The sequence below is a fragment of the Salvelinus namaycush genome, chromosome 10 (genome assembly GCF_016432855.1).
Source record: "Salvelinus namaycush isolate Seneca chromosome 10, SaNama_1.0, whole genome shotgun sequence".
Lineage (NCBI taxonomy): Eukaryota > Metazoa > Chordata > Actinopteri > Salmoniformes > Salmonidae > Salvelinus > Salvelinus namaycush.
The window spans coordinates 14,716,865-14,743,770 of record NC_052316.1 but is presented as its reverse complement, the minus strand read 5'-3'; the positions used below and the strand labels follow the sequence as shown (position 1 = coordinate 14,743,770).

Sequence of the window (26,906 nt, the reverse complement as noted above, 5' to 3'; positions counted from 1 at the left end):
GGGAGAGAACGAGTGTCACTGTGTGTTTTTACACTATACTATGTGTGCATGTACAGCATGCAGGTGGATTGCGTTACTGTGTGACTTACCAGCGCAGGTTCTGAGGTCGGGCATGAGAGCATAGCCCTCACTACAGCTGCACTCGTAGCTGCCCTCTGAGTTGGTACAGTGTGTGTCACAGCCGCCGTTCATGATGGTACACTCATCAATATCTGCAATCAGAAGGGTTACAGGTAAGCATAGACACACACAAACGGACACTCAAACGGTGCTTTTTCTGGTCAAGTTTCGGATGTGACGCTTAGAAATGGTCAACAACCACGGTGCTAACATCCACAAGACAAATGATGACATGTCTCAGTCAGGTGGTTACTCACCCACACAGCCCTGTCTGTCTGGTGTAACCTGGTAGCCCGTGTCACAGGAGCACTGGTAGTTCCCCACCATGTTGACACAGTGGCCGTTCTTACACAGGTTGTTACTCAGCTGGCACTCGTTCACATCTGGAAACACACAGAGAAGATGACAGTTAGAGTCAGCTTAAATCAAAGGAATTAGCGACCACAGTAGACAACATAATGTAGGAGAGAATACCTCTACGTGACTTTTATGGCGTTTACTGTCTGGTGAACTTGAAAATGTATCCCAGATGACTTGAGGATGATGTAAAAACGCCAAAACAGTGATCTAACATGTCTCATATTCTAGGTGATGTAAAGTGTGTGTGTGTGTGTGTGCTGTATACTATGCACTGTGCAGTGATATACTGTTTGACTACCTTCGCAGGAGGAACCGTCGGGGCTCAGCTGGTGTCCGGGGGGACATTCACACTCGTAACTCCCCTCTGTGTTGAGACAGGCGCCTCCTTGACACAGCAGTGTGTTCCTCTCACACTCATCAATATCTGCAGGGGAGAGAGAGGGAGAGAAAGAAAGATAGAAGAGAGAGTGGAAGAGAGGGAGAGCGAGAAATATAAAAGAGAGAGAGGGAGAGAGTGCAACAAGGTCAACAGTCAATAATGATCTCGGAGGAAGTTCTCCCACTCTCCAGTCAGCTGGAGAGTAATATGTGTGTCCTCCACTCACCCATGCAGTTCTTCATCATCATGAAGCCGCTCTCATAGCCCTCGAAGCATTCACACTCGAAGCTGCCGGGGGTGTTCACACAGGTGCCGTGGCCACACAGGTCCGGAGAGATACGACATTCGTCAATATCTGTGGGAGTGGGAGGAGAGACAGAGGGGGGAGAGACAGAGGGAGGAGAGACAGAGGGAAGAGAGACAGAGGGAAGAGAGACAGAGGGAAGAGAGACAGAGGGAAGAGACAGAGGGAAGAGACAGATGGAAGAGAGAGGGAGGGAAGAGAGAGAGAGGGAAGAGAGAGGGAGGAGAGAGAGGGAGGAGAGACATAGGGAAAAGAGAGAGGGAAGAGAGAGGGAGAGAGAGGGAGGAGAGAGAGGGAGGAGAGACAGAGGGAAGAATGCACATTACAGAAATATCATATTCAACCTTCATTACTGATCTCATGAGGAAATATCATATTCAACCTTCATTACTGATCTCATGAGGAAATATCATATTCAACCTTCATTACTGATCTCATGAGGAAATATCATATTCAACCTTCATTACTGATCTCATGAGGAAATATCATATTCAACCTTCATTACTGATCTCATGAGGAAATATCATATTCAACCTTCATTACTGATCTCATGAGGAAATATCATATTCAACCTTCATTACTGATCTCACGAGGAAATATCATATTCAACCTTCATTTACTGATCTCATGAGGAAATATCATATTCAACCTTCATTACTGATCTCACGAGGAAATATCATATTCAACCTTCATTACTGATCTCACGAGGAAATATCATATTCAACCTTCATTTACTGATCTCATGAGGAAATATCATATTCAACCTTCATTACTGATCTCATGAGGAAATATCATATTCAACCTTCATTACTGATCTCATGAGGAAATATCATATTCAACCTTCATTACTGATCTCATGAGGAAATTCAGCTGTGTCAACAAACAGTGTCGTCAAGTGAGTTTGTAGCACAAGTTTATTTTTTGACCCTAAAACTTCCTCAAATACTACAGAAATCTTATTCAAAGATACTTACTAAAGATACATATTTCTCCGTAATTAGTTAAGATGCTTTTCTATTGTAAAAAAAACCATGACTATGCTTTGTCTCTCTCGTACCGGTGCAGTTCCTCTCCTCCATGTTGAGGGCGAAGCCACTGCTGCAGCGACATTTGAAGCTGCCGATGGTGTTGCGACACGTTCCGTGAGAACACAGGCCGCTGAACACCTTACACTCATTCACATCTGCAGGAGAAGAACAGAACAGAATAATGCCAAGGGTCAGGGGTGAATTGTGTATGGAATGCACATGAAATTTACCTGTGCTATTTTTCCAAATCTAATCCAGTAATGATTTTCTCAAAATACATTTCTAGCTGTTTAGATATGTGATGCTGTGGATGGCTGGCACCTTTACATTTGATTATTTGTCTTGCTCTTTGTAGCTCCTCAGTCTAGTAGGGATAGACCCTAAATGTGTAAATGACACAAAAAAACGCCTACTGACATTCAGACAAGGAAAACTGGACAATGAGTGATTGTCCCTACCTTTGTAAAAGGGTCTGCCAGTCAGGATGTCTCCTCGGTTGGCGAAGCCTGGTCCTCGGGGGCAGATGGACTTGTACTCCGGGGTTCCCGCCTTGGGACACTCCTCACAGTCGATGCCCCAGGCCGCGCCCACCGAGCAGCAGCACATGTCCACGCGGTAGCGCCCGGGCAGCGGCTCGCCACACTCATCCTCATGCCACTTCATGTAGCACTGCTCGCTGCGCACATCTGAGGGACAGACAGATGGACGGACATACAGTACTGCTGACCACACAGTAGGCTCAAGATGCTAATATTTTTGGTGACCACATTTGTGTGACGAATTTGCTTGTTTATCAAGGTTTACGTTGGTTACTGTCTTGTCTTACCCACGCAGGTGCGTCCACTCCCGTCCAGGGTGAGACCCTCAGCACACTCACAGATGAAGGAGCCCTGGGTGTTGACACAGCGCCCATTGGTACACACCCCCGGGAACACCTCACACTCATTGATGTCTGGAGGGGGGGGGAAATCGGGGGTTATTAAAGGACTGACTGTACTGTATGACTCATCGGTTTCTGTGGAAGGGAGGGAGTGGAATACCACAGGGAGGGAGACAGAGGGTCATTATGACTGTGAGAATGTCTCATACCAACAGAATGGATAATAGACAGTAGCAGCAGTGTGTGTGTCGGGGTCAATGTGTGTTTTACCTTCACAGTTGACTCCCTTCATACGAGCGAACCCTCTGGAACAGGCAGTGTCTGTGGAGAGAGACATCAGTTACCGTACACACCTCACACTTCAGTATCTTCATTAGGAGTGTGTGTCTACAAGTCTGTGTGCGTTTGTGTGCGTACTGACCGATCTCGCAGCGTTCACAAGGACTGCCCCAGGCGGCTCCCAGCGTAGAGCAGCACTCAGACTTGAGCGTGGCGCCGTTGATGTTGACCTCACAGCGGCCATCTTGGATGTTCAGCCAGCACGTTCCCTTCATGCTGTCTGTAGAGGGAGGAAGGGGGAGAGAGAGAGAGAGAGAGAGAGAGAAGGAAGAGAAAGGGAGGAGAGAGGGAGAGGGAAAAAAGAGAGAGAATGTCAGTAAGTGAAGGCAATCAAGAGAACCCTGCCAAGAAAAGGCCCTTCAATTCAAATGTACTGTGACGCATCAACACACATACACACATCTCTCATTGATATACTACATTCATTCCAAGCACAACACTACAGGCAGTGGTTAGTAACTAACTACAGGTGTCCCTTTCAACAGCTGCTTATACCAAGACACATGCATCAATGACTTTAATAATTTGCTATGGCACTCCTAATGGACTGAGATCATAGTCATAACAAACGGGATGTGCATTTTCTCTCCCGAGACCATGAGCCCACCCAAAACCTCGACCACAATTTACATTCTTGTCGCCGAGAAATGACTTTGAACCAAATATATGACTCTGCTTTGAAAATAAAACAGCTCTATATTTTAAAGTACAGGAATCTACCAGACTGACAAGGCCGGCTCATATGGGTATTTATTCGAATGACTCATCCCAGATTCCATCTGTAGATGGATGTTCAGATGCGTCTGGACATGCTCCCAAAGCTGACATTGACTTGTTTATTTAGTGGTATAAACCTTCTAAAACGCCTATGAGGCTCGAAACCTTGGCTCAAATCCCACTCCTTACTCTGACTGTCTATTCTCTGACAGAAGTTTGCCTCAGGACCACGTCGCTTTTTAAATTTGGGTCCAATTTTAAGTCGGCCAGTTATGACAGACGCCTCGGCCTCTTACCCACGCAGATGGTGTTGGTGGAGTCCAGCTTGCTGCCGTGGGAACACTCGCAGTTGAAGGACCCGGCAATGTTGCGGCAGATTCCGTTGACACACGGGCTGGAGTCACACTCGTTGATATCTGAAACACATGGACCAGAGCAGGGCCAGTTAAATGGTCATCCTTAACATCTAGACAGGCTTTTATTTCAACAATGTCATGACTCTCCTGGTCGAGGATCCTCAGATCTCAGATCAGCTTGGCAAATGGCTGACAGATAGCCAGACCCCCCTCTCACCCACAGGAGAGGAGAGGAGAGATCGGCTCTGGGCCGGTTTTATGACACCTCACGCCAATCGTAAATCTTATGCAGCAGAGAACCCTCTCCTGTTCTTCAGTACCAACCAAAGGAATGCCTTTGTCCTCCAGGAAACTTTTGCTGCCAAAACCATAATGTCCAAAAAAGTGAATATTGGAACAATATTTCTAAGATAGGAATGTTAAGAATGGTCAGTGGGGATCTAAATAATAATCATATCATATTGCTTTTCATTTTGTGATGTTATTAAAAACTGTATGAACCAAATACTGTAACTTAGGAAGGAAACACATTCTAGCTGTCACGTTTCCATCCAATATGATGCTAATACAATATGAAGAACGATGAAACTATTTCTGTTAAGATAGGAAGGTGATTTTAGTTTTCTAACAAGATCATAGTTTTCATGTCCGTTGCACATTAACTAAGCCACACCCCGAATGAGGTCAGAAGAGCATGTCAGTGTGATGGAACCGCCCCTTTAGACCAGAGTGCTTAAAATAACTCGCTAAGAATTAACATACCAGACCAGCAGACGTGAAGCGTGAGCTAAACGTTACAAATGGTTGAAACTCTAAGACCAGAAAGCGTGTAGCTGTGGCTACATGTTGAAATGGTTAGAAACTCTGAAACTCTCAACACAAGGTGAAGAAAATAACCTCACTAGACCAAAACATTGACAGTCTGCAGCTGTGCATGTAAAGGGGTCTAGAACTTTGACTATCTACCCGAGGAAGAAAAGAGGTGAGAAGCTCACCTCAGACAATCACTGGTGAATCATTGAAGCCACAGACAACTATGAAAGACATTGTGACCTCTGGTGGACAATCAGAGCCTTACACCCATCGAGCCATTCCCCATAGAATGTATAGGATTAATGTGAGAACAGTCCTAGAATGTATCCACGATAAATGTCCCTTTCTCTATCTCTCTCTTTCCCCACCCCCTCTCCATTGTGTAACAAGCCGTCATATCTTGTCAGTCCACTAGGAACTTTTGGCTCATGTAAGTGTGTATGTGCATTCTGTGTTATTATTTAGTTAGTTAGTAAATAAATAATTAAATCAAACTGTGTAGAACTGAATAATCAGAAAAGGCTGGGGTTCTTGCGGATTCAAGAAGTCAGCGATGATCAGAATGAGACTGATATGAGGTAATGATTAATAAGTGACTGTTATCGATGTATAACTTATATATATATTCTAGAGTTTAATTCGGGAGATGGCAACACGTTAAACAACTTATTCCGTGGTGCCCCTAATTCCTAATGAGTTAATTGTTACATGATTAATTTAATCTAGTAACAATTGAACATAGTTAGTTGATTTGATAAATAAGAGTCACATTAATACAAGTCACGTCATGACAACAAAGACAGAACACGTTATGAAATTGGTTCAAGGACAGAGGATGTAAGCAAACATGTGGTCATATATTTTGATGGTCTATTTGACTACCTTCTCTCCATGTGTGTTTAAGTGTTAAACAGTTGCAGGTGTATGCACTTCTAGACGATTAGACAGCTACGAGGTATGAAATAGCACTGAAGAGTGTTTTAATGCATTGAGTCTTCGAACAAACTGTGGCTCCTTTGGCGTTTGTATGAGGTGTTTACCTTCGCAGGTCTCAGAGTCTGGTTTGAAAACGAAGCCTTTGGGACAGGAGCAGGTGTAGCTGCCAGGGGTGTTTCTACACAGGCCGTTGTCACACAGCAGACGGTTCACGAGACACTCGTTGATGTCTGGGAGACATGAAAGAGTGGAGGAGAAGAAAACAACAACATGGTTGATCAAGTGTAGGGGAGAGTGGGGTAAGTTGAGACATTTTTTACATTCAGCATCACTCCGTCAACGGAAATAGTATTCTCTCTAACAAAGATATCTACCTATATTTCAGGATGTTGTGTTTTCCTGGAAATAATCAGAATTCATGTAAACATTACAGTTTTGAAAACATAGCTTGTCCCAAAAAAGTGGTCTCTTGGCACAACTTACCCCAGGTATGGGGTAAGTTGAGCCACGAACAGGGTAAGTTAAGCCACCTACAAACTTCTGTACTGAATTAAATATTACAGCTACCTTTTTAAAACCATGTCTATCTTTATTAAAACCATGTCTATCATGTCTATCCCATTAGCATCGTTAACTGGCTACATACAGAGTCATTGACAAATGCGCGAACCAAACAGACATACACAGTCAATATTGCTGGAAATTAATTGGCAGATATTGGGTTACGTTTGTCTTTTCAAGCAGGGAAAAGTACCCAATTGTCATACTTGAGTAAAAGTCAAGACACCTTAATATAATATTTCTCAAGTAAAAGTCAAAGTTGCCCAGTACAATCCTACTTGAGTAAAAGTCTAAAAGTATTTGGTTTTAAATATACTTAAGTATCAAAAGTAGAAGTAAAAGTATAAATCATTTCAAATTCCTTATATTAATCAAACCCATATGGCACCATTTTCTTGTTTTTTAATTTACGGATAGCCAGGGGCACGCTCCAACACTCAGACATCCTTTAGAAATGAAGCATGTGCTTAGTGAGTCCACCAGATCAGAGCAGTAGGGATGACCAGGGATGTCCTCTTGATAAGCGTATGAATTAGACCATTTTCCTGTCCTGCTAAGCATTAAAAATGTAACGAGTACTTTTGGATGTCAGGGAAAATGTATGGAGTAAAAAGTACATCATTTTCTTTAGGAATGTAGTGAAGTAAAAGTAAAAGTTGTCAAAAATATAAATAGTAAAGTAAAGTACAGCAGATATGGAACTCAGTTTGACTTCAGACCACTGTTATTCAGATATGAAAACGTGACAAACTTTAATTTGGGTCGCTGCTTCTCCCAGCAGACATCGGAGAGTGGATACAGGAAGACTGTACTCACCCACGCAGTTCTTTCCGCTGGAGTCGGACTCGTAACCGATGTTACAGATGCAGCGGTAGCTCCCTCTCAGGTTCTCACACATGCCGTTCTGACAGATGTCAGGGTCCAAGGCACACTCGTTGATGTCTGAAGAGACACAGAGGACAAACCCACATGAGACACAGCCTCATCTTAAGGCTCTCTCCAACAAACATATTCATTGTATTTTTTCACTCTTTGATTTGAAATTCGGAGGGAAAGTCACACATTTCGGAGGGACGCATTGGAATGTTTGAGGGGAGGCCTGTTCAATGTCAGAATAACTATCAGTGATAGTAGGGCAGGCTCCAAACCACACAGACTTAAGATCAAACCGTACAAGTAACATTACTCACCTCTGCCGTCAGCGGTGATGCCAATCCCACTGCTGCACACGGCCTGGAACTCAGCTGAAAGGCAATTAAAAACACCTGTAAGTCACCTGCTAATATATCCAGTGTAACAAAAAAAACACCATTTACATTATAATTCTAACAATCACTTCTGCAGTACTTGGTAGAGTTCTACAGGATCTTAGCCTGTAATCTGAACTGTACTGTGATGTGAAACAATTCTGAAACAGAGCTAACAGGATCTTAATAACGGCACATGTAAACCACTGATGCTTGCTGGTGGGGTTAGGGTTAGCTTTGGTCACCTGAGTTGCGGGCAGGGCAGGGCAGGCAGGGCTCTCCGAAGCCGTGTTCAGGACTGGCACAGCAGCACTCAGACTTGGTGACGGCGCCAGGGAAGGGCCGCGAGCACGTGCCCATCTTGATGGCGCCGTAGCAGGTGGTGCGCATGTGTGTGTCCACACACACTCTCCCGTCCACGTCGATGGCCAGGCCCGGTGGGCACTCACAGCGGAAGGAGCCCTCAGAGTTGATACAACGTCCGTTCATACAGATGCCTGGGGTCTGGCACTCATCAATGTCTGAGGGAGGAAGGAGAGAAGAAGGGAAGCGATACAGTAAATAATTGTATAGCCTTATTTCATTTAGATAATCACTTTAATAACACTTTATTAATCCCTCCAGGAGCAATCTACTCCCTTGAAGATGATCTGTAGATCATAGGAGGCTGGTTGGAAGAGCTATGGGAGAACAGGCTCATTGTTAACGGCTGGAATGGAACCAATGGAACAGTATCAAACATATGGAATCCACATGTTTGACTCCGTTCCATTGATTCCATTCCAGCCATTACAATGAGCCCGTCCTCCTATAGCTCCTCCCACCAGCCTCCACTGCTATAGATGTTGATCAGACTATCAACAAGTGATCCAGTGGGTCAGCTATCAACTGCAACTCTGTTGACTTCAGATAACTGCAACTAGTGTATGGTAGATGACATACCTGTGCAGTAGCGTCCGTTAGGTGCCAGGGCAAAGCCAGGTTTACAGATACACTTGAAGCTACCATCCTCATTGATACACATTCCATTGAGACACATGTTGGTGGTGGCACACTCATCATGATCTGGAAAAGCACAGGGAGACACATTTTCATTTATAATGGCCTAGTTGTGCAATAATCTACCACAGATTCCGTAGATTGAATATATAAATGAATGTCCATTGTTACCTATGCAGTTCTTTCCATCAGGAGTGAGTTCAAAGCCAGCGTTGCAGATGCACTGGAAGCTTCCGCCAGTGTTGACACAACGTCCGTTACGACACATCACTCCGTTCACGATGCACTCGTCAATATCTGTGGAGGGGAGTTAGGTACCAGTCTGTTTCTGTTCTGGACACCGTCAGAAGGCCAACGTACCCAGTCTATCCATACCATACAACTGTTGGAATACAAAATAATCATGGTGAGTGATTGGAACATACCAATGCAGGCCTGTTTGGTGGGGGTGCCCTGGTAGCCTTCGTGACACTTGCAGTGGTACGACCCAGGTGTGTTGACACAGTCTCCATTGACACAGGGGTTGCTGACGCACTCATCCACATCTGAAGGAGGGAGGAGAGGAGGAGAAGAGAGGAGGGAGAGGAGGAGATGAAGAGAGATGAGTTCATCAGTAAAACACAGGGTGCTCCAATTACAAACCTGAACACTCCCATACGTGTTAAAAAAGATTGGAATCAATGCTAATGTGTAAAGATACCCTGAGTGTTACATCAGAGAAGTCCCATGTGTGGTCAGAAGATGGCAGTAGAGTATATGTAATATTCCTAACTGTAATGACTTTGTAGTGGGCTTACCGATACACTCCCCGCGTACGTCCTGTCTGTAGCCCATGTTACATTCACAGCGGTAGCTGGTCGGGGTGGGGATACAGCGTCCGTTCAAACACAGGTTGGTGAAATGTTTACACACATCAACGGTCTCATTGAGTGATACTGAGGATACACAACACAACACACAATTACATTACATTACTAAAGAAGGTTAATTATTCTCAAAAACACAGCGAAGATGAAAAGAGATGAAATGTTGCTCCAATCATTATTTTGACATTCAGGTGAGTCTCATTCAGATACAATCTCTTCTTCAAAAGACCTAGTCCATGAACTGATCAACAGGCTATACAGTGCATTCGGGAAGGTATTCAGACCCCTTGACTTTTTACACATTTTGTTACGTTAAAGCCTTATCCTAAAATGAAATAAAAATGTATAATCCTCATCAATCTACACATAATCCCCTATAATGACAAAGTGGAAACAGGTTTTTAGAAATGTAGCAAATCTATTACAAATAAAAAACAGACCCTTTGCTATGAGACTCGAAATTGAGCTCAGGTGCATCCTGTTTCCATTGAACATCCTTGAGATGTTTCTACAACTTGATTGGGGTCCACCTGTGGTACATTCAATTGATTGGACATGATTTGGAAAGGCACACACCTGTCTATACAAGGCCCCACGGTTGACAGTGCATGTCAGAGCAAAAACCAAGCCATGAGGTTGAAGGAATTGTCTGTAGAGCTCCGAGACAGGATTGTGTTGAGGCACAGATCTGGGGAAGGGTACCAAAACATTTCTGCAGCATTGAAGGTCCCTAAGAACATAGTGGCCTCCAACATTCTTACATGGAAGAAGTCTGGAACCACCAAGACTCTTCCTTGAGCTAGCACTCCATCAATCAGGCCTTTATGGTAGAGTGGCTAGATGGAAGCCACTACTCATTAAAAGGCACATAACAGCCCACTTGGAGTTTGCCAAAAGGCACCTAAAGACTCTCAGACAATGAGAAACAAGATTCTCTAGTCTGATGAAACCAAGATTGAATCATGTCTGGAGGAAACCTGGCACCATCCCTACGGTGAAGCATGGTGGTGGCAGCATCATGCTGTGGGGATGTTTTTCAGAGGCAGGGACTGGGAGACTAGTCAGGATCGAGGGAAAGATGAACGGAGCAAAGTACAGAGAGATCCTTGATGAAAACCTGCTCCAGAGCGCTCAGGACAACGACCCTAAGCACACAGCCAAGACAATGCAGGAGTGGCTTGGGGACAAGTCTCTGAATGTCCTGGAGTGGCCCAGCTAGAGCCCGGACTTGAGCCTGATCGAACATCTCTGGAGAGACCTGCTCCCCATCCAAGCTGACAGAGATTGAGAGGATCTGCAGAGAAGGATATATAGATAAACTCCCCAAATACAAGTGTGCCAAGACTCGAGGCTGTAATTGCCGCCAAGGGTGCTTCAACAAAGTACTGAGTAAAGGGTCTGAATACTTACGTAAATGTGATATTTCAGGGGTTTTTTATACATTAAAAAAGAAAAAAAAAAGAAAAAAAACCCCCCTGAGCTGCCAGAATAATAGTTTGTGTGGAGGTGCTGATTAACGGCAAATAAACTATAAACTATCAAAGTAAAAAAAGTCGCACACTCCATGTATAATCTCCCAGCAATTTAATGGGTATTTACCAACGTTTCGGCACCACTGTGCCTTCCTCGGGGTTTATACATTTGCAAACATAATATTATTTATTTGTTTGCTTTGTCATTATGGAGTATTGTGTATAGATTGATGAGGGGAAAAAAACAATTTAATCCATTTTAGAATAAGGCTATAACGTAACAAAATGTGGAAAAAGTCAAGGGGTCTGAATACTTTCCGAATGCACTGTTGACTCAGTTTAAACCATAGAATTAGGAATTAAACTATTAGAATTTTATATAATCTCTATGGTTTAAACAATATCTAATATCTCTGATACAAAATGTAAAACCACAAGCTAATAATAGAACACTACCCAATTGACACTTTTCACGGCCCAACCAACTCACCGATATTACGCCCCCCACCGTTTCCTCCGAAACCATTTCCTCCTCCTCCTCCTCCTCCCTGTCCCCCTCCTCCAATTCCTCCTCCGTTGCCATGGTGACCATTGCCATTAGGTCCGTTTGGGTTGAGCTTGTAGCCGTAGCTGTAACCGTTACCGTTGCTGCCACCACCATTGGGGAAGACTCCGTGGGGGAAACCTCCGTTACCTGTGCCATGGGGAACTCCATCGATGCACAGCCTTCTGTACTCATCTACAGGAGAGAGCATGGAAAGGGTTAATGTTGGTTCATCTTCAAATGACTCCCATACACATTTACCTCAATGTTGTTTTGTTATGGTTTGGGTCATTTTGACCTATTTTGAAAGTATATAGTGTAAATGGGTAATTGGTTGCATAAACTCACACATTAGAACAATGCCGGGGCATGATTATGGCTGGGAAATGGGGAGGTACAGTGGCTTGCAAAAGTTGCCTTACAACCTGGAATTAAAATAGATTTCTGGGGGGGGTGTATCATTTGATTTACACAATATGCCTACCACTTTGAAGATGCAAAATATGTTTTATTGTGAAACAAACAAGAAATAAGACTAAAAAACTGAAAACTTGAGCATGCATAACTATTCACCCCCCAAAGTCAATACTTTGTAGAGCCACCTTTTGCAGCAATTACAAGCTGCAAGTCTCTTGGGGTATGTCTCTATAAGCTTGGCACATCTAGCCATTGGTATTTTTGCCCATTCTTCAAGGCAAAACTGCTCCAGCTCCTTCAAGTTGGATGGGTTCCACTGGTGTACAGCAATCTTTAAGTCATACCACAGATTATCAATTGGATTGAGGTCTGGACTTTGATTAGGCCATTCCAAGACATTTAAATGTTTCCCCTTAAACCACTCAAGTGTTGAATTAGCAGTATGCTTAGGATCATTGTCCTGCTGGAAGGGGAACCTCCATCCCAGTCTCAAATCTCTGGAAGAATGAAACAGGTTTCCCTCAAGAATTTTCCTGTATTTAACACCATCCATCATTCCTTCAATTCTGACCAGTTTTCCAGTCCCTGCCGATGAAAAACATCCCCACAGCATGATGCTGCCACCACCATGCTTCACTGTGGGGATGGTGTTCTCGGGGTGATGAGAGGTGTTGGGTTTGCCCCAGACATAGCGTTTTCCTTGATGGCCAAAAAGCTCAATTTTAGTCTCATCTGACCAGAGTACCTTCTTCCATATGTTTGGGGGGTCACCCACATGCCTTTTGGCGAACACCAAACGTGTTTTTTCCTTAAGCAATGGCTTTTTTTTTGCCACTCTTCCATAAAGCCCAGCTCTGTGTAGTGTACGGCTTAAACTGGTCCTATTGACAGATACTCCGATCTCTGTTGTAGAGCTTTGCATCTCATTCAGGGTTATCTTTGGTCTCTTTGTTGCCTTTCTGATTAATTCCCTCCTTGCCTGGTCCGTGGGTTTTGGTGGGCGGCTCTCACTTGGCAGGTTTTCTGTGGTGCCAGATTCTTTCCATTTTTTATAATGGATTTAATGGTGCCCCGTAGGATGATCAAAGTTTCAGATATTTTTTTATAGCACAACCCTGATCTGTACTTCTCCACAACTTTGTCCCTGACCTGTTTGGAGAGCTCCTTGGTCTTCATATTGCCGCTTGCTTGGTGGTTCCCCTTGCTTAGTGGTGTTGCAGACTCTGGGGCCTTTCAGAACTGAGATCATGCAACAGATCATGTGATACTTAGATATCACACAGGTGGACTTTATTTAACAAATTATGTGACTTCTGAAGGTAATTGGTTGCACCAGATCTTATTTAGGGGCTTGATAGCAAAGGGGGTGAATACATATGCATGCACCACTTCTCCGTTTTTCATTTCACTTCAACAATTTTGACAATTTTGTGTATGTCCATTACATGAAATACAAATAAAAATCAATTTAAATTACAGGTTGTAATGCAACAAAAAAGGAAAAACACCAAGGGGGTGATAACTTTTGCAAGGCACTGTATATGTAAAAACCTGATCGGATCTATGTTTATGTCTATGTATGTACAGTTGAAGTCGGAAGTTTACATACACTTATGTTGGAGTCATTAAAACTAGTTTTTCAACCCCTCCACAAATTTCTTGTTAACAAACTATAGTTTTGGCAAGTCGGTTAGGATATCTACTTTGTGCATGGCACAAGTTATTTTTCCAACAATTGTTTACAGACAGATTATTTCACTTACAAATTCACTTTCCATACACTAAGTTGACTGTGCCTTTAAACAGCTTGGAAAATTCCAGAAAATGATATCATGGCTTTAGAAGCTTCTGATAGGCTAATTGACATCATTTGAGTCAATTGGAGGTGTACCTGTGGATGTATTTCAAGGCCTACCGTCAAACTCAGTGCCTCTTTGCTTGTCATTATGGAAAAATCAAAAGAAAAAAGCCAAGACCTCAGAAAAAAAATGGTAGACCTCCACAAGTCTGGTTCATCATTGGGAGCAATTTCCCAATTCCTGAAGGTACCACGTTCATCTGTACAAACAATAGTATGCAAGTATAAACACCATGGGACCACGCAGCCGCCATACCACTCAGGAAGGAAACGCGTTCTGTCTCCTAGAGATGAACGTACTTTGGTGTGAAAAGTGCAAATCAATCCCAGAACAACAGCAAAGGACCTTGTGAAGATGCTGGAGGAAACAGGTACAAATTTATCTATATCCACAGTAAAACGAGTCCTATAATCGGCATAACCTGAAAGGTCGCTCAGCAAGGAAGAATCCACTGCTCCAAAACCGCCATATAAAAAGCCAGACTATGGTTTGCAACTGCACATGGGGACAAAGATCGTACTTTTTGGAGAAATGTCCTCTGGTCTGATGAAACAAAAATAGAACAGTTTGGCCATAATGACCATCGTTATGTTTGGAGGAAAAAGGTGGAGGCTTGCAAGCCAAAGAACACCATCCCAACCGTGAAGCACGGGGGTGGCAGCATCATGTTGTGGGGGTGCTTTGCTGCAGGGTGAACTGGTGCACTTCACAAAATAGATGGCATCATGAGGAAGGGAAATTATGTGGATATATTGAAGTAACATCTCAAGACATCAGTCAGGAAGTTAAAGCTTGGTCGCAAATGGCTCTTCCAAATGGACAATGACCCCAAGCATACTTCCAAAGTTGTGGCAAAATGGCTTAAGGACAACAAAGTCAAGGTATTGGAGTAGCCATCACAAAGCCCTGACCTCAAACCAATAGAAAATTTGTGGGCAGAACTGAAAAAGTGTGTGCGAGCAAGGAGGCCTACACACCTGACTCAGTTACACCAGCTCTGTCAGAAGGAATGGGCCAAAATTCATCCAACTTATTGTGGGAAGCTTGTGGAAAGCTACCCGAAACGTTTGACCCAGGTTAAACAATTTAAAGGCAATGCTACCAAATACTAATACGTGCTTCTACACCTGCATTGCTTGCTGTTTGGGGTTTTATGTTTCTGTTCAGCACTTTGAGATATCAGCTGATGTAAGAAGGGCTATATAAATACATTTGATTTGATTTAATTGAGTGTATGTAAACTTCTGACCCACTGGGAATGTGATGAAAGAAATAAAAGCTGAAAAAAAGCATTCTTTCTCCTATTATTCTGACATTTCACATTCTTAAAATGAAGTGGTGATCCTAACTGACCTAAGACAGGGACTTTCTATATGGATTAAATGTCAGGAATTGTGAAAAACTGAGTTTAAATGTATTTGGCTAAGGTGTATGTAAACTTCAGACTTCAACTGCATGTGAGCTAGATAGACAAGACCGCGGTCATTGTCTTCACCCAGATCTTTTCCATCTTTCTCCTTTTGTTTTTAGTCATGAGGTCATACTCTTCAGCACCTTATCCACGGTGAGGGGATGTGGGACCGTGGATCACTTACATTGTCAGTTACAGTTTGGGTCTAGAGCGGTCATCCCCCTCTTCAAAGGGGGAGACACTCTAGTCCCAAACTGCTACAGACCTATATCTATCCTACCTTGCCTTTCCAAGGTCGTCGAAAGCCAAGTTAACAAACAGATCACCGACCACTTCGAATCCAACCGTACCTTCTCTGCTATGCAATCTGGTTTCCGAGCTGGCCATGGGTGCACCTCAGCCACGCTCAAGGTCCTAAATGATATCATAACCGCCATCGATAGGAGACAATACTGTGCAGCTGTATTCATCGACCTGGCCAAGGCTTTCGACTCTGTCAATCACCACAGTCTTATCAGCAGACCCAACAGGCTTGGTTTCTCAAATGACTGCCTCGCCTGGTTCACCAACTACTTCTCAGACAAAGTTCAGTGTGTAAAATCGGAGGGCCTGTTGTCCAGACCTCTGGCAGTCTCTATGGGGGTGCCACAGGGTTCAATTCTCGGGATGACTCTTTTGTCTGTATACATCAATGATGTCGCTCTTGCTGCTGGTGATTCTCTGATCCACCTCTACGCAGATGACAACATTCTGGCCCTTCTTTGGACACTGTGTTAACTAACCTCAAGACGAACTTCAATGCCATACAACTCTCCTTCCGTGGCCTCCAACTGCTCTTAAATGCAAGTAAAACTAAATGCATGCCCTTCAACCGATCACTGCCCGTACCTGCCCGCCCGTCCAGCATCACTACTCTGGACGGTTCTGACTTAGAATATGTGGACAACTACAAATACCTAGGTGTCTGGTTAGACTGTAAACTCTCCTTCCAGACTCACATTAAGCATCTCCAATCCAAAATTAAATACAGTATTGGCTTCCTATTTCACAACAAAACATCCTTCACTCATGCTGCCAAATATACCCTCGTAAAACTGATTATCCTGCCGATCCTTGACTTCGACGATGTCATTTACAAAATAGCCTCCAACACTCTACTCAGCAAATTGGATGCAGTTTATCACAGTGTCATCCGTTCTGTCACCAAAGCCCCGTACACTACCCACCACTGCGATCTGTATGCTCTCGTTGGCTGGCCCTCGCTTCATATTCGTCGCCAAACCCACTGGCTCCAGGTCATCTATACGTCTTTGCTAGGTAAAGCTCCGCCTTATCTCAGCTCACTGGTCACCATAGCAGCACCCACCCGTAGCACACGCTCCAGCAGGTATATTTCACTGATTACCCCCAAAGCCAAATCCTCTTTTGGCAGCCTTTCCTTCCAGTTCTCTGCTGCCAATGACTGGAACGAATTGCAAAAATCACTGAAGCTGGAGACTTATATCTCCCTCACTAACTTTAAGCACCAGCTGTCAGAGCAGCTCACAGATCACTGCACCTGTACATAGCCCATCCAACTACCTCATCCCCATATTGTTATTTATTTTTGCTCCTTTGCACCCCAGTATCTCTACGTGCACATTCATCTTCTGCACATAAATTGTAATTATTTCGCCACAATGGCCTATTTATTGCCTTACCTCCCTTATCTTACCTCATTTGCACACACTGTATATATACTTTTTTCTATTGTGTTATTGACTGTATATTTGTTTATTCCATGTGGAACTCTGTGTTATTGTTTGTGTCACACTGCTTTGCTTTATCTTGGCCAGGTCGCAGTTGTAAATTAGAACTTGTTCTAAACTAGCCTACCTAAATGACAGGCAATCCAAGCTATTCAAGGTGTTCATTCATAACACATGCACAAAATAACTCAGCAATTGAGTGCAAAGGGGAGTTTGGACTGTGGGTTAGAAGTCGTAAGTTGTGTGTGTGTCTGAGACAGACGAGGAGGAGAGAGTGTGTGTGTGTGTGTGTTCGTGCGTGTACTCACCGGACCCTCTGACAGGGCACATCTCAGGGATCTGTCCAGAAGCCCAGCAGCGGCCCGTGTCACAGCAGCACTGCATCTTGGTATACTGGCCCTGCAGGTCACCTGCGCAGCGCCCACTCGCTAACGCTGAGAAACACGTGCCCACACGCTGGTCTGAGGGAGGAGAGGATGGAGGGAGAAGGAAGAGAGTTGGGAAGAGAGGTCAGTTTGCTTCAGGGTGAGTCACTCAAATCGTCCATGATGTTGTAAACACGTTTGACTTCCAGGTCATGTAGAACATCTAATGTTAGGCAGACCATGTTATAATGCATAATTTACCATACTGTAAATACTCTGGTGACAAGGTATACACCCAGCTTCTACTGGGTCACAGTGTACGATTGTGACGGGAAACAAGGGTTTGTACATTCTTCAGGATCACAAGAAAATTCAAAAGCTTTTAGCACAAAAAAGCTTGACAATCACCTCCCTACCACAAAGATGGTACGCAATTGGGAGTAGGGATGGAGGTGTGGTTCCTCCAGCCCTGAGGAGAGGTTACAACTAAAAGCCGTCCCTCAGGTCAGGGTCAATAGGCTGGGGGAGGAAGGGGGAGGGAAAGGGTGTGTTCGGGTAGGTGGAGAAGAAGTGAGGGTCCCTTGGTGCATGCGTGTGTTTGTGTGTGTAATGCAGATGAAAGTGTAGGCGGAAAAACAGATGTAGAGAGGGGAAAGAGGGAGTGTTGTGGAAAATTACAAAATTAGACATACTATTCTGTTGTTTGTTTTTGTCTTGTTTTGATACAAAATTCACCAGATTGGGTCTGCTGTTCGGCCTGGATTTCTCAAAAGGGGTAACTCTGCAGGGAGGTCGGCAGTATGATAAGGGAATATAAGCAAATTTGCAAAATGGTTTGAACAAGTGTGTTGTCATGCTCTTTGACATTTTGGGAATGTAATAATTTGTCATACGGTGAATAAATCGTCTGAAATTCCAGAATCAGGAATGTCTTAAACTGTGGTTTTGTTCTGTCCTCTCTCGAAGTTATGGCGATAGTGACTACAGATGGTATCTTGATGTATGGAAGAAATAAAATGACGAGAATAGTGTGAACTTCATCCCCCTAACTGGCTGAAGACAGGACCTTATTCTTCACCACTTCTACCGTGAGACCTGAGTCTGAGCCAGCAACCTGGACACAGCATCCAGTCGAAGCTATCAACTGCCTTTTCTCTCAGGAGTGCGACATGAGTCCACGTGGAGTGACCATGGAGAGAGATCCAGTCCAAACTTCTCTCATGCTGCTGGTGTACTGGTAGGAAAATGGACAAAGACATAATGGACTGTAAAGGACAGTGGCGGCTCAGGTGAGAAACATTATCAAGGGCCATCCACTTTGAACATGTGCCATTGGGAGGACGAACTGAAACACTTTCTGAAGAGAAACATGAAGAAACGCCAGAAGAAGAGTGCCGGGAAGGAGGGGGGTGGTCAACTGTGCCTGTAAATTAATTTAGGGTTGCTCTAAACTGTTTATTTGGGGTATCACGTTGATTTTGGAGGTTTACACACTGGGAAGCTTATTGTAATGTGGATTCAAATGCATTGAGATACCGATCTGTCATTAACATACCACTGGCGACAGTAAAACAGGGACAAACGGGGGCTGTAATGAGAACAGTTAATACTGGTAATATATGGTCCCGTTTGTAAATGTACATTCTAACCGTGTCGGTGTGTGCTAAGTTTAGTGTCTTGAATTTGAGTGATAGACTCAACGCGGAGCACTGAAGACTGTCATTCTAAATGTGGGTTGTATAACCATGATGGGGACATTGATAGTAGGGGTTTTGTTTTACCATGTTATCAGAATTCTAATGTTAAAGCGCATCAATACATATAGCTTTCTGGATGATACAGTACAATTGACATAAGCATGTTTTAGTATGTTTATAACTATATAAGTGGACTAGCAGTAGTGACTAATATGTTATGGGTTAGATGGAATGATTTATGTGCAAATGTTTTTGTAACAGGAGGCTAAGTACATACAGGGCATGTATTTGAGACAGAATGTTTGCATAAGGGTGTTAGTTGCAGAGATAGTGTTGTGATTTCTGACACTATTGTCAACTTTCAGTGAGGAGTTTGTTAAAGAAGGTACAACACTTGAAAGAATAGCCACAGATCCCTTTATACCGGAGGCCACCTCACCAGAAGGGCAGTTCGCTGTAGTAGTAGCATCACATCTCCGACAGAGGGTGCCAAATGATAGGTGACCAGTGCTGTACATTCATACCCCGGGGTGAGGGTAACTTGACTATTGTCGTGGAACATCTGAAAGAGCTCAGCGGTAATCTCGCAAACGAACACCAATCAGACAACGGTTGGAATCCGTTTGGATGGGTTCAGTCATTGTTTGGTGTTATGGGAGCTACAATATTTCATTGGTTGATTTATGGCTTAGTTATCTTTTTTGCAAAAATGTTTATTCTAACTTATGTTAAGAAATTGTGCAGCAAAACCGTTGACACTATTCTCGCCATGCCATTACTGACCCTTGAACCCAATTGACTTTTCTATGCCTGATTACATGTCTGATGAAGACGGTGATAATCCATAACACCAAGGTAAAAACATTGAGTTAATTTTGCAGCATGTTCATAAGCCATGCCCACGACGCGGGTCATGTAAATGGTGCTCACATGGCAATGTAGACAGTGTCAATGAGGCGATTAGATTAAAATCAAATCAAATTGTATTTGTCACATGCGCCGAATACAACCGCTGTAGACCTTACAGAGAAATGATTGCCTTGTGTGTGGGGATGAAGCATGTACTGATGTCTAATTCATGTTCCTTTCCCCCTTCTGAGAATGAATTGCACTATGTGAAGGTTTGAAACTCAATGACAACGGAGGTCATTTACAACTGTAATATGCTAAGTGTAAGAAAGTCTTTCCTTTTCCCTCTTTCCAAATCATGTTAATGCTTGTTTGATGAAAATGCTTTTTTTTCTCCATTAGGTTGAGACTTAGTCTCAAAAGGGAGTAAATGTTTTGGAAAATTACACAATTAGACATAATATGCTGTTTTTACCATTGTCCATTGTTATATGAAAGTGTTATTTTTTCTGATGCAGGCTTGTTGTCTTGTGTCTTAGTCATAAGTCTGGGCGTACAGATAAGAGCCGGGTGCGACCTCAGTATGTGACATCCCGTTTGTACTATCTGCAGGAACTCCTCTGTGTGGAAACTTGCAGGAAGGAACAGACAATGGTGGCAACGTCAGCTATCTTAATCTACACAGACAAGCTAAACTCCTTTTATACACTATGTTCCCCACCCCTGTTTGCACACATCTGCTAACTGCCACAGAGACAAAGAGGTTTGACTCTTCTATAAAAGCTGAGAGTCAACTCTGTTCGTTGGGCCTTAACTATGCACTGTTGAAGTGCATAGTTAATTACTCAATTTTTGCGAATCTTATTATAAAGTTGTTGTTTGAAGATTCTGCAGTCTCTTCGAACAGATAAAATCCCCTACAGGAGGGAGATGTGCAAGTCGATTAACTTGTCTAATGAGCTAGCAGTCCGGAATTAATCAGTTCCATGTGGAGCAATCCTGGACAATTATATTGGACATGAGAAGCTCTGTGTCTGGAGCTTATAGCCATGCACTTTAAACAGCCCAACTTCCCCTCCCTCCTTCCTAAGGGACCAACCCAGCTGGGGGCAGAATTGTGGGGCGGTGAGGGGTGGGTGGGAACAGGCCATTAGAGGGAGGGAGAGTGGGTGAGGGAACGGAATGGAAGGGAGGGCGGTGATGGGGATGATGATGACTTAAATTGGAACCAGACCCGTAGCTAGCTAGCTAGCCTACAGAGAACAGCACAACTGCATGCTTTCTTTTATACAGACTGGGGTTTCACAATGCCACGGATGAGGCATTAGGGCTGATTAGTGTCGGGCTCAACAGGTCCCTCCGGTCTGCTTCTCCACGCTACGCTGTCCCAGAATAACGCCAGCCCAGGGCCAGGGGAGGCATGCAAGAAATCAGCTCGGCTAGAGCTGACATTCCTGGACCTGGAGCACCCCGCTCACCTCATGTGTAGTTTCTTAGTCTACCTCCACTCGCAAAACGCACCCAAGCAAACAGGGCCGAGTCGGTCGACTCACACAGGGGAGCCAGCCACAGCATGCGTCTGGCTGGAGCTGAGGATATACGACGGGATGCGTCAATGTGTCAGACAGGGCCTGAAATCACAGCTCTCTTTTATTTGTTCCTGGGGACTCTACAGTTCACCGGGTTACACTAGACAGATGGATGGGCACTCTGGGTGAGAAAGAGAAAACGGGATAAGACAAAAAGGGGCATGGAGGGGAGAGTGAGAAAGCAAGAGAGTGATGGGGCAGAGAAAGAAAGAGAGGGGGATGGGAGGAATGTTAGCAGAAAGAAATATCTCCAGTGTGACCCAGTAGACTCCAGTCTCTCCTCAATCTCCCCCTGACCAGAGAGAGAGAAAGAGAGAGAGAGAGAGAGATGGTGGGGGGGACAAAAACGAAGGAGTCTACTGGTTCAAATAAGAGAGAATTGGGGGAAGACAGAGAGATAGAAGTGAGATGAGAGAGAGAGAGAGAGAGCGAGAAAGAGAGGGAGTCTACTGGGTCAAAGAGTAGAGCAGGCTGGGAAAGACAGAAAAGACAGATGAGAAAGCGATCCAGAGCGATAGAGTCTTCTTGGTCAAAGTGAAGAGAGAGCAAGAGACCCAGTTGAACTTGTTGGACCATCCCATATGTCTTCCTCTCCTCCCGCCACCACCCCCCTGTTCCTACCTCAGTGGACCGTCATTTTCCACACGCATGTTCCCAATCAGGCTACGCTTCCCCCTCCCTTCCCCTTGTCCCTCTCGCCCACTGCTCTACCCCTTTGTTCCAGCATGGAACAACAGAGGAAGGGGATAGTTTGGATAGTTTTCTCTTCTCTCCTCCCCCTCTCTTTCTCCCCTCTTCTCTGGCTCGTCTTGCTTGTTGTCGTGGTGGTGTCAGCTTTGTTCTCCTGCAGGCCTCTAAGTGAGTACAGATGCTTTCTACCTTGAGGCTAAACAATCTGCCACACGACCAGGCCAGGCAGAACAGAAAAGAACAGAGGGCTCCTTGTGAGATCATTGTTGACACTGTTCATTGTTCGTTTGGCATTTTCACCCGGTTTCCCTTTATTAGCCAAAAGACAACAAACAAGTACAGCAGGGATATTCAGCAGATGATGGAAAATGGATCGCGTGCCAACGTGAGAGGAGGGCCAACAAAACTTTGACCCAGGAGAGAATTTGAATACCGCGTTCTCCTGTCTAGTAGACTTTGGGGCGCACGACTTTTCAATTCAAGTAATCAAGTGGTTCTGCTTGGCTAGGAGAGGGACCTTGAGTGTAGGAGAGTTGTTGGACTCCCAATCGAAAGTTGTTCGAAAGCAACAGGGCCAGCTCTCTGGCGGACATTTTGAGATGAGCTGCCGGAGATTGCATGCGCTCTACATTAACACCTGGTAGTGTTTCAGGGTGTGAGTCAGAGAGGTGCTAATGCTAACTGGAATTACAGCAGTCAAGGCCGAGTGTGTGTCCCTGGGCCTGCACTTGATGACTGCAGACCTGCTTGAGTCATCAGAACACTAGTCACAGGAAGGGATGGAGGGAGAAAGAGAGGAAGGAGGGATAAGTCCAGATGTGAACAGTCAGTGGCTAACAAGAGGGTGAAGGAGGGAGGGGTGTGTGCTGGGGGGGGGGGGGGGGGGGGGGCAGCGGTAACTCACCTACACATCTGGCACCGTCAGTGCTGGTGATGTAACCACGGGGACAGGTGCAGACGTAGCTGCCGGCTGTGTTAGTGCATTCACCTCCGTCACAGACACCTGGGTTAGTGCTGCACTCGTCAATATCTGAAACGCACACACAAACAATTAGATCATTGGAGTTAGAGAAAACACTGAGCTTCATGATAGTCATACACTCATCACACACACGTGGTAACTCAAAACCCCTATCACAGGCATTATTTGCACAGCTGCTCAAAGTATTTGGATCCATGTCAAATATTTGAAGAAGTGGACAATATCTCATCTGTCAAATACACTTGAGGGCCTCAAATAATAACTGCTCATAACTCTAAATACAAGAGCAGGAACAACTGCTATACTGATTGAACAAAAAAATGGTTCTAAAAGGGTTCTTTGGCTGTCCCAATAGGAGAACCCTTTTTGGTTCCAGTTAGAACCCTTCTGGGTTCCATGTAGAACCCTCTATGGAAAGGGCTCTACATGGAACACAAAAGGGTTCTACCTGGAACCCTAAAGGGTTCTTCAAAGGGTTGTCCTATGGGGACAGCCGAAGAACCCTTTTAGGTTCTAGATAGCACCTTTCTTTCTAAGAGTGTACTAGACACAGTCAAGCCAACCCGAGTGGAGGTCTGAAGTCTGTAAAAGGAAGAGGCGGTCATATGGAAAATCTCTGGGATTGTGTTCCGTCAAAGACTCATGACTTTATTTCACGCTGGTCTACACTTCACAATGTTCAACATACCTCAGTGGACTTCATAACTGTGGTGGATTTTAAGAGGTCTAAATGGTTAGAGTTTCCCACACACACATCATGGGAATACTTCAGCTGACCCGGAGAGACTATGGTCAGGGTCAGTCTGTCCTATCTGGTCTAATTCTCCTGTCTTATCTGGTGTCCTGTGTGAACTTAAGTATGCTCCCTTTAAGTCTCCCATCTCTCTCTCTCTCTCTCCCGGTGGACCTGAGCCCTAGGACCATAACACAGGACTGGCTGTCCCCGTCCCCAGTCCACCTGGTCGTGCTGCTGATCCAGTTTCTGCTGTTCTGCCTGAGGCTATGAAACCCTGACCTGTTCACCGGACCTGCTACCTTGTCCTGGACCTGCTGTTTGACCCTCTCCCCCTCCCTTTCTCTCTCTCTATCACACCTGTTGTCTCAATCTCTGAATGTTTGGCTATGAAAAGCCAACTGACATTTTACTCCTGAGGTGCTGACCTGTTGCACCCTCTATAACCGCTGTGATTATTATTTGACCCTGCTGGTCATCTATGAATGTTTGAACATCTTGAAGAACAATCTGGCCTTAACCTTTTAGTGCAGTGGGCTAAATCAGGGTCACACAAAGTGTTTCTTGGTAGTCTTAAACAAACCTGCTTTGAAACAAAAGTATACACCTCACACACATGGTTATGGGCTTGAAAAAAAGAAGACACCTGTACCATGTCAGATATAGTATAACATTTGAGTTCGCATCCCAATATTAGACTTCATATAAATCACAGAAAACTGAAATATAACAAAACAGTTTGACACAGAAACACCGGATTTTCGGCAGCTAAAATATTAATAACATTACATAAGGCCACTAGATAATTTGACTGCAGGAAAGGGCTACTGGCCATGTACTCTTATAATCTCTGCCGGGAACTGTCAGAAGAGGATTGGCCACCCAGAGCCTGGTTCCTATCTAGGTTTCGTCCTTGGTTCCTTCCTTGGTTCCTGCCTTTCTAGAGTTTTTCCTTGCCGCCCTTCATTACTTGCTCTTATAAGCACTTTCTGATCATCTGTTGATGTAAAAAGGGCTTTATAAATAAATGTGATTGAAATTTGATTGACTACAGATGTAGGATCTTCATTTGAGCCAGTTTGCTACAGCAACAGGAAATGGGAATTATTATGCGTATTATAATTAATGTACATTTTTGTAGGGGTTGATTGTTTTTAGTTAGGACAAATCAAGTGTGAAATTTCAAAGTGGAAATTACAAACTTTCAAATACTTTTAAAAACTCAAATACACTACAAGTTTGCATTTCCTGCTGTACAGGACAAATTAAGATCCTACATCTGTACACTAGACCTGGGAGTCAGCAGTATATAGCTAGTGTGTGTTCGTGTGTGTGCATGTGTGTGTGTGAGTGAGTGAGTGAGAGAGACAGAGCCAGTACTTGGCAGGGTCCAGTCTACCGTGTGGTGTATTACAGTATATAACCCTACACATGAAAAGGCCTCTCACTGCTATGATGGTGAGAGTGAAGTGAGGCTCCAGAAGGCATTGGGTTTATATGCTGTGTTACGCTTATTTATACACATATATAATTACCCTTTTGGTCAAATTACAGTATGCGTGTGTGTATAGCGTGGCGTGTGAGAGGCGGGCCCCTAAATGTGTGTGTGCAGTCGGTCGGTATGCATTAGTGGTGTGTGTGGTGTGTGTTGGCAGTGGGTAAGCATTAATGCTGTCTATGGGGCAGTGTTTGCGTGTTTTGTAATGACGCACACAGTGGGAAGTTAAGAGGCACTGGGTCCCCTGCTGACTATTGTCAGACTGCTTTGGTGAAAGGTTCTCCTCAAGTCATAAAAGAGCAGCAAAATAAACGTGGTGTCAGCATTCCCCCTGAATAGGACCAGACTTTACACAGCTCAGACATGGAGCGCTGTGTGTGTTTAGGGAAATGTCTGCCACCTGGATAAATGACCACTGTTCAATCATCAAAGTGTGTGTTGTGAGACTATGTTTGTGTGTGAGAGAAAGTATGTATGCATTGTGTATATGTATGAGTGAGTGTGTATGTGTGTGTGTGTCTGTATAGTATGTGTGTGTATGTCTAAATAGGTTGAGTGTGTCAGTATGTGTGTATCTCTGTATAGTACAGGTGTGTGTGTGTGTGTGTGTGTGTGCGTGTGTGTGTGTGTGTGTGTGTGTGTGTGTGTGTGTGTGTGTGTGTGTGTGTGTGTGCGCGTGCGTGCATCTGTGTGTGTGTAAGAGTGTGTCTGTATGTATAGTATGTGTGTGTGTGTATGTCTAAATAGATTGAGTGTGTCAGTATGTGTGTATCTCTGTATAGTACAGGTGTGTGTGTGTGTGTGCGCGTGCGTCTGTGTGTGTGTGTAAGAGTGTGTCTGTATGTATAGTATGTGTAGTGTGTATAGTGAGTGTGGGTCTACAAGTGTCAGACGCTATGGGGAGGTCCGTGTATATAACGCTGAAGTCATCTCTGCTCTGTAAGTGTTTCTTTGTGCTAGCGCTAACAGCTGGCCCTGTGCCAGTAGACTGTATTTATGGAAGGAAAATGGGGGGCAAAAAAAGAAGGAGAGAAAAAAGAACGATTGCGAAACACGACTGGAGCGAAAGGAGCTATGAAATCAGGTAGGTTGCTTTGGCAAAGAAGAGCTACCTCCCAGACATGTTAACAGCTCCAAGGCTGGCTCC

At 44.3% G+C, this 26,906-nt stretch overlaps 1 protein-coding gene across 1 annotated transcript in view; it reads right to left on the bottom strand.

Moving 5' to 3' along the window:
- The window catches only part of LOC120055181 (fibrillin-2-like), an 86,055-nt gene that overhangs the window by 19,095 nt on the left and 40,054 nt on the right, over nucleotides 1–26,906 (bottom strand). Inside the window, exons 8-28 of the mRNA XM_039003102.1 lie at nucleotides 23,451–23,576; nucleotides 17,665–17,817; nucleotides 11,868–12,116; nucleotides 9,837–9,974; nucleotides 9,465–9,584; nucleotides 9,211–9,336; nucleotides 8,983–9,105; nucleotides 8,286–8,561; nucleotides 7,984–8,037; nucleotides 7,610–7,735; nucleotides 6,337–6,462; nucleotides 4,424–4,543; nucleotides 3,493–3,630; nucleotides 3,342–3,392; nucleotides 3,018–3,143; nucleotides 2,650–2,877; nucleotides 2,221–2,346; nucleotides 1,086–1,214; nucleotides 779–904; nucleotides 378–503; nucleotides 90–212 (exon numbers count right to left, since the gene is read on the bottom strand). Of these exons, the coding sequence (XP_038859030.1) occupies nucleotides 90–212; nucleotides 378–503; nucleotides 779–904; nucleotides 1,086–1,214; nucleotides 2,221–2,346; nucleotides 2,650–2,877; nucleotides 3,018–3,143; nucleotides 3,342–3,392; nucleotides 3,493–3,630; nucleotides 4,424–4,543; nucleotides 6,337–6,462; nucleotides 7,610–7,735; nucleotides 7,984–8,037; nucleotides 8,286–8,561; nucleotides 8,983–9,105; nucleotides 9,211–9,336; nucleotides 9,465–9,584; nucleotides 9,837–9,974; nucleotides 11,868–12,116; nucleotides 17,665–17,817; nucleotides 23,451–23,576 (2,910 nt within the window). The remainder of the gene's footprint in view (nucleotides 1–89; nucleotides 213–377; nucleotides 504–778; nucleotides 905–1,085; nucleotides 1,215–2,220; nucleotides 2,347–2,649; nucleotides 2,878–3,017; nucleotides 3,144–3,341; nucleotides 3,393–3,492; nucleotides 3,631–4,423; nucleotides 4,544–6,336; nucleotides 6,463–7,609; nucleotides 7,736–7,983; nucleotides 8,038–8,285; nucleotides 8,562–8,982; nucleotides 9,106–9,210; nucleotides 9,337–9,464; nucleotides 9,585–9,836; nucleotides 9,975–11,867; nucleotides 12,117–17,664; nucleotides 17,818–23,450; nucleotides 23,577–26,906) is intronic.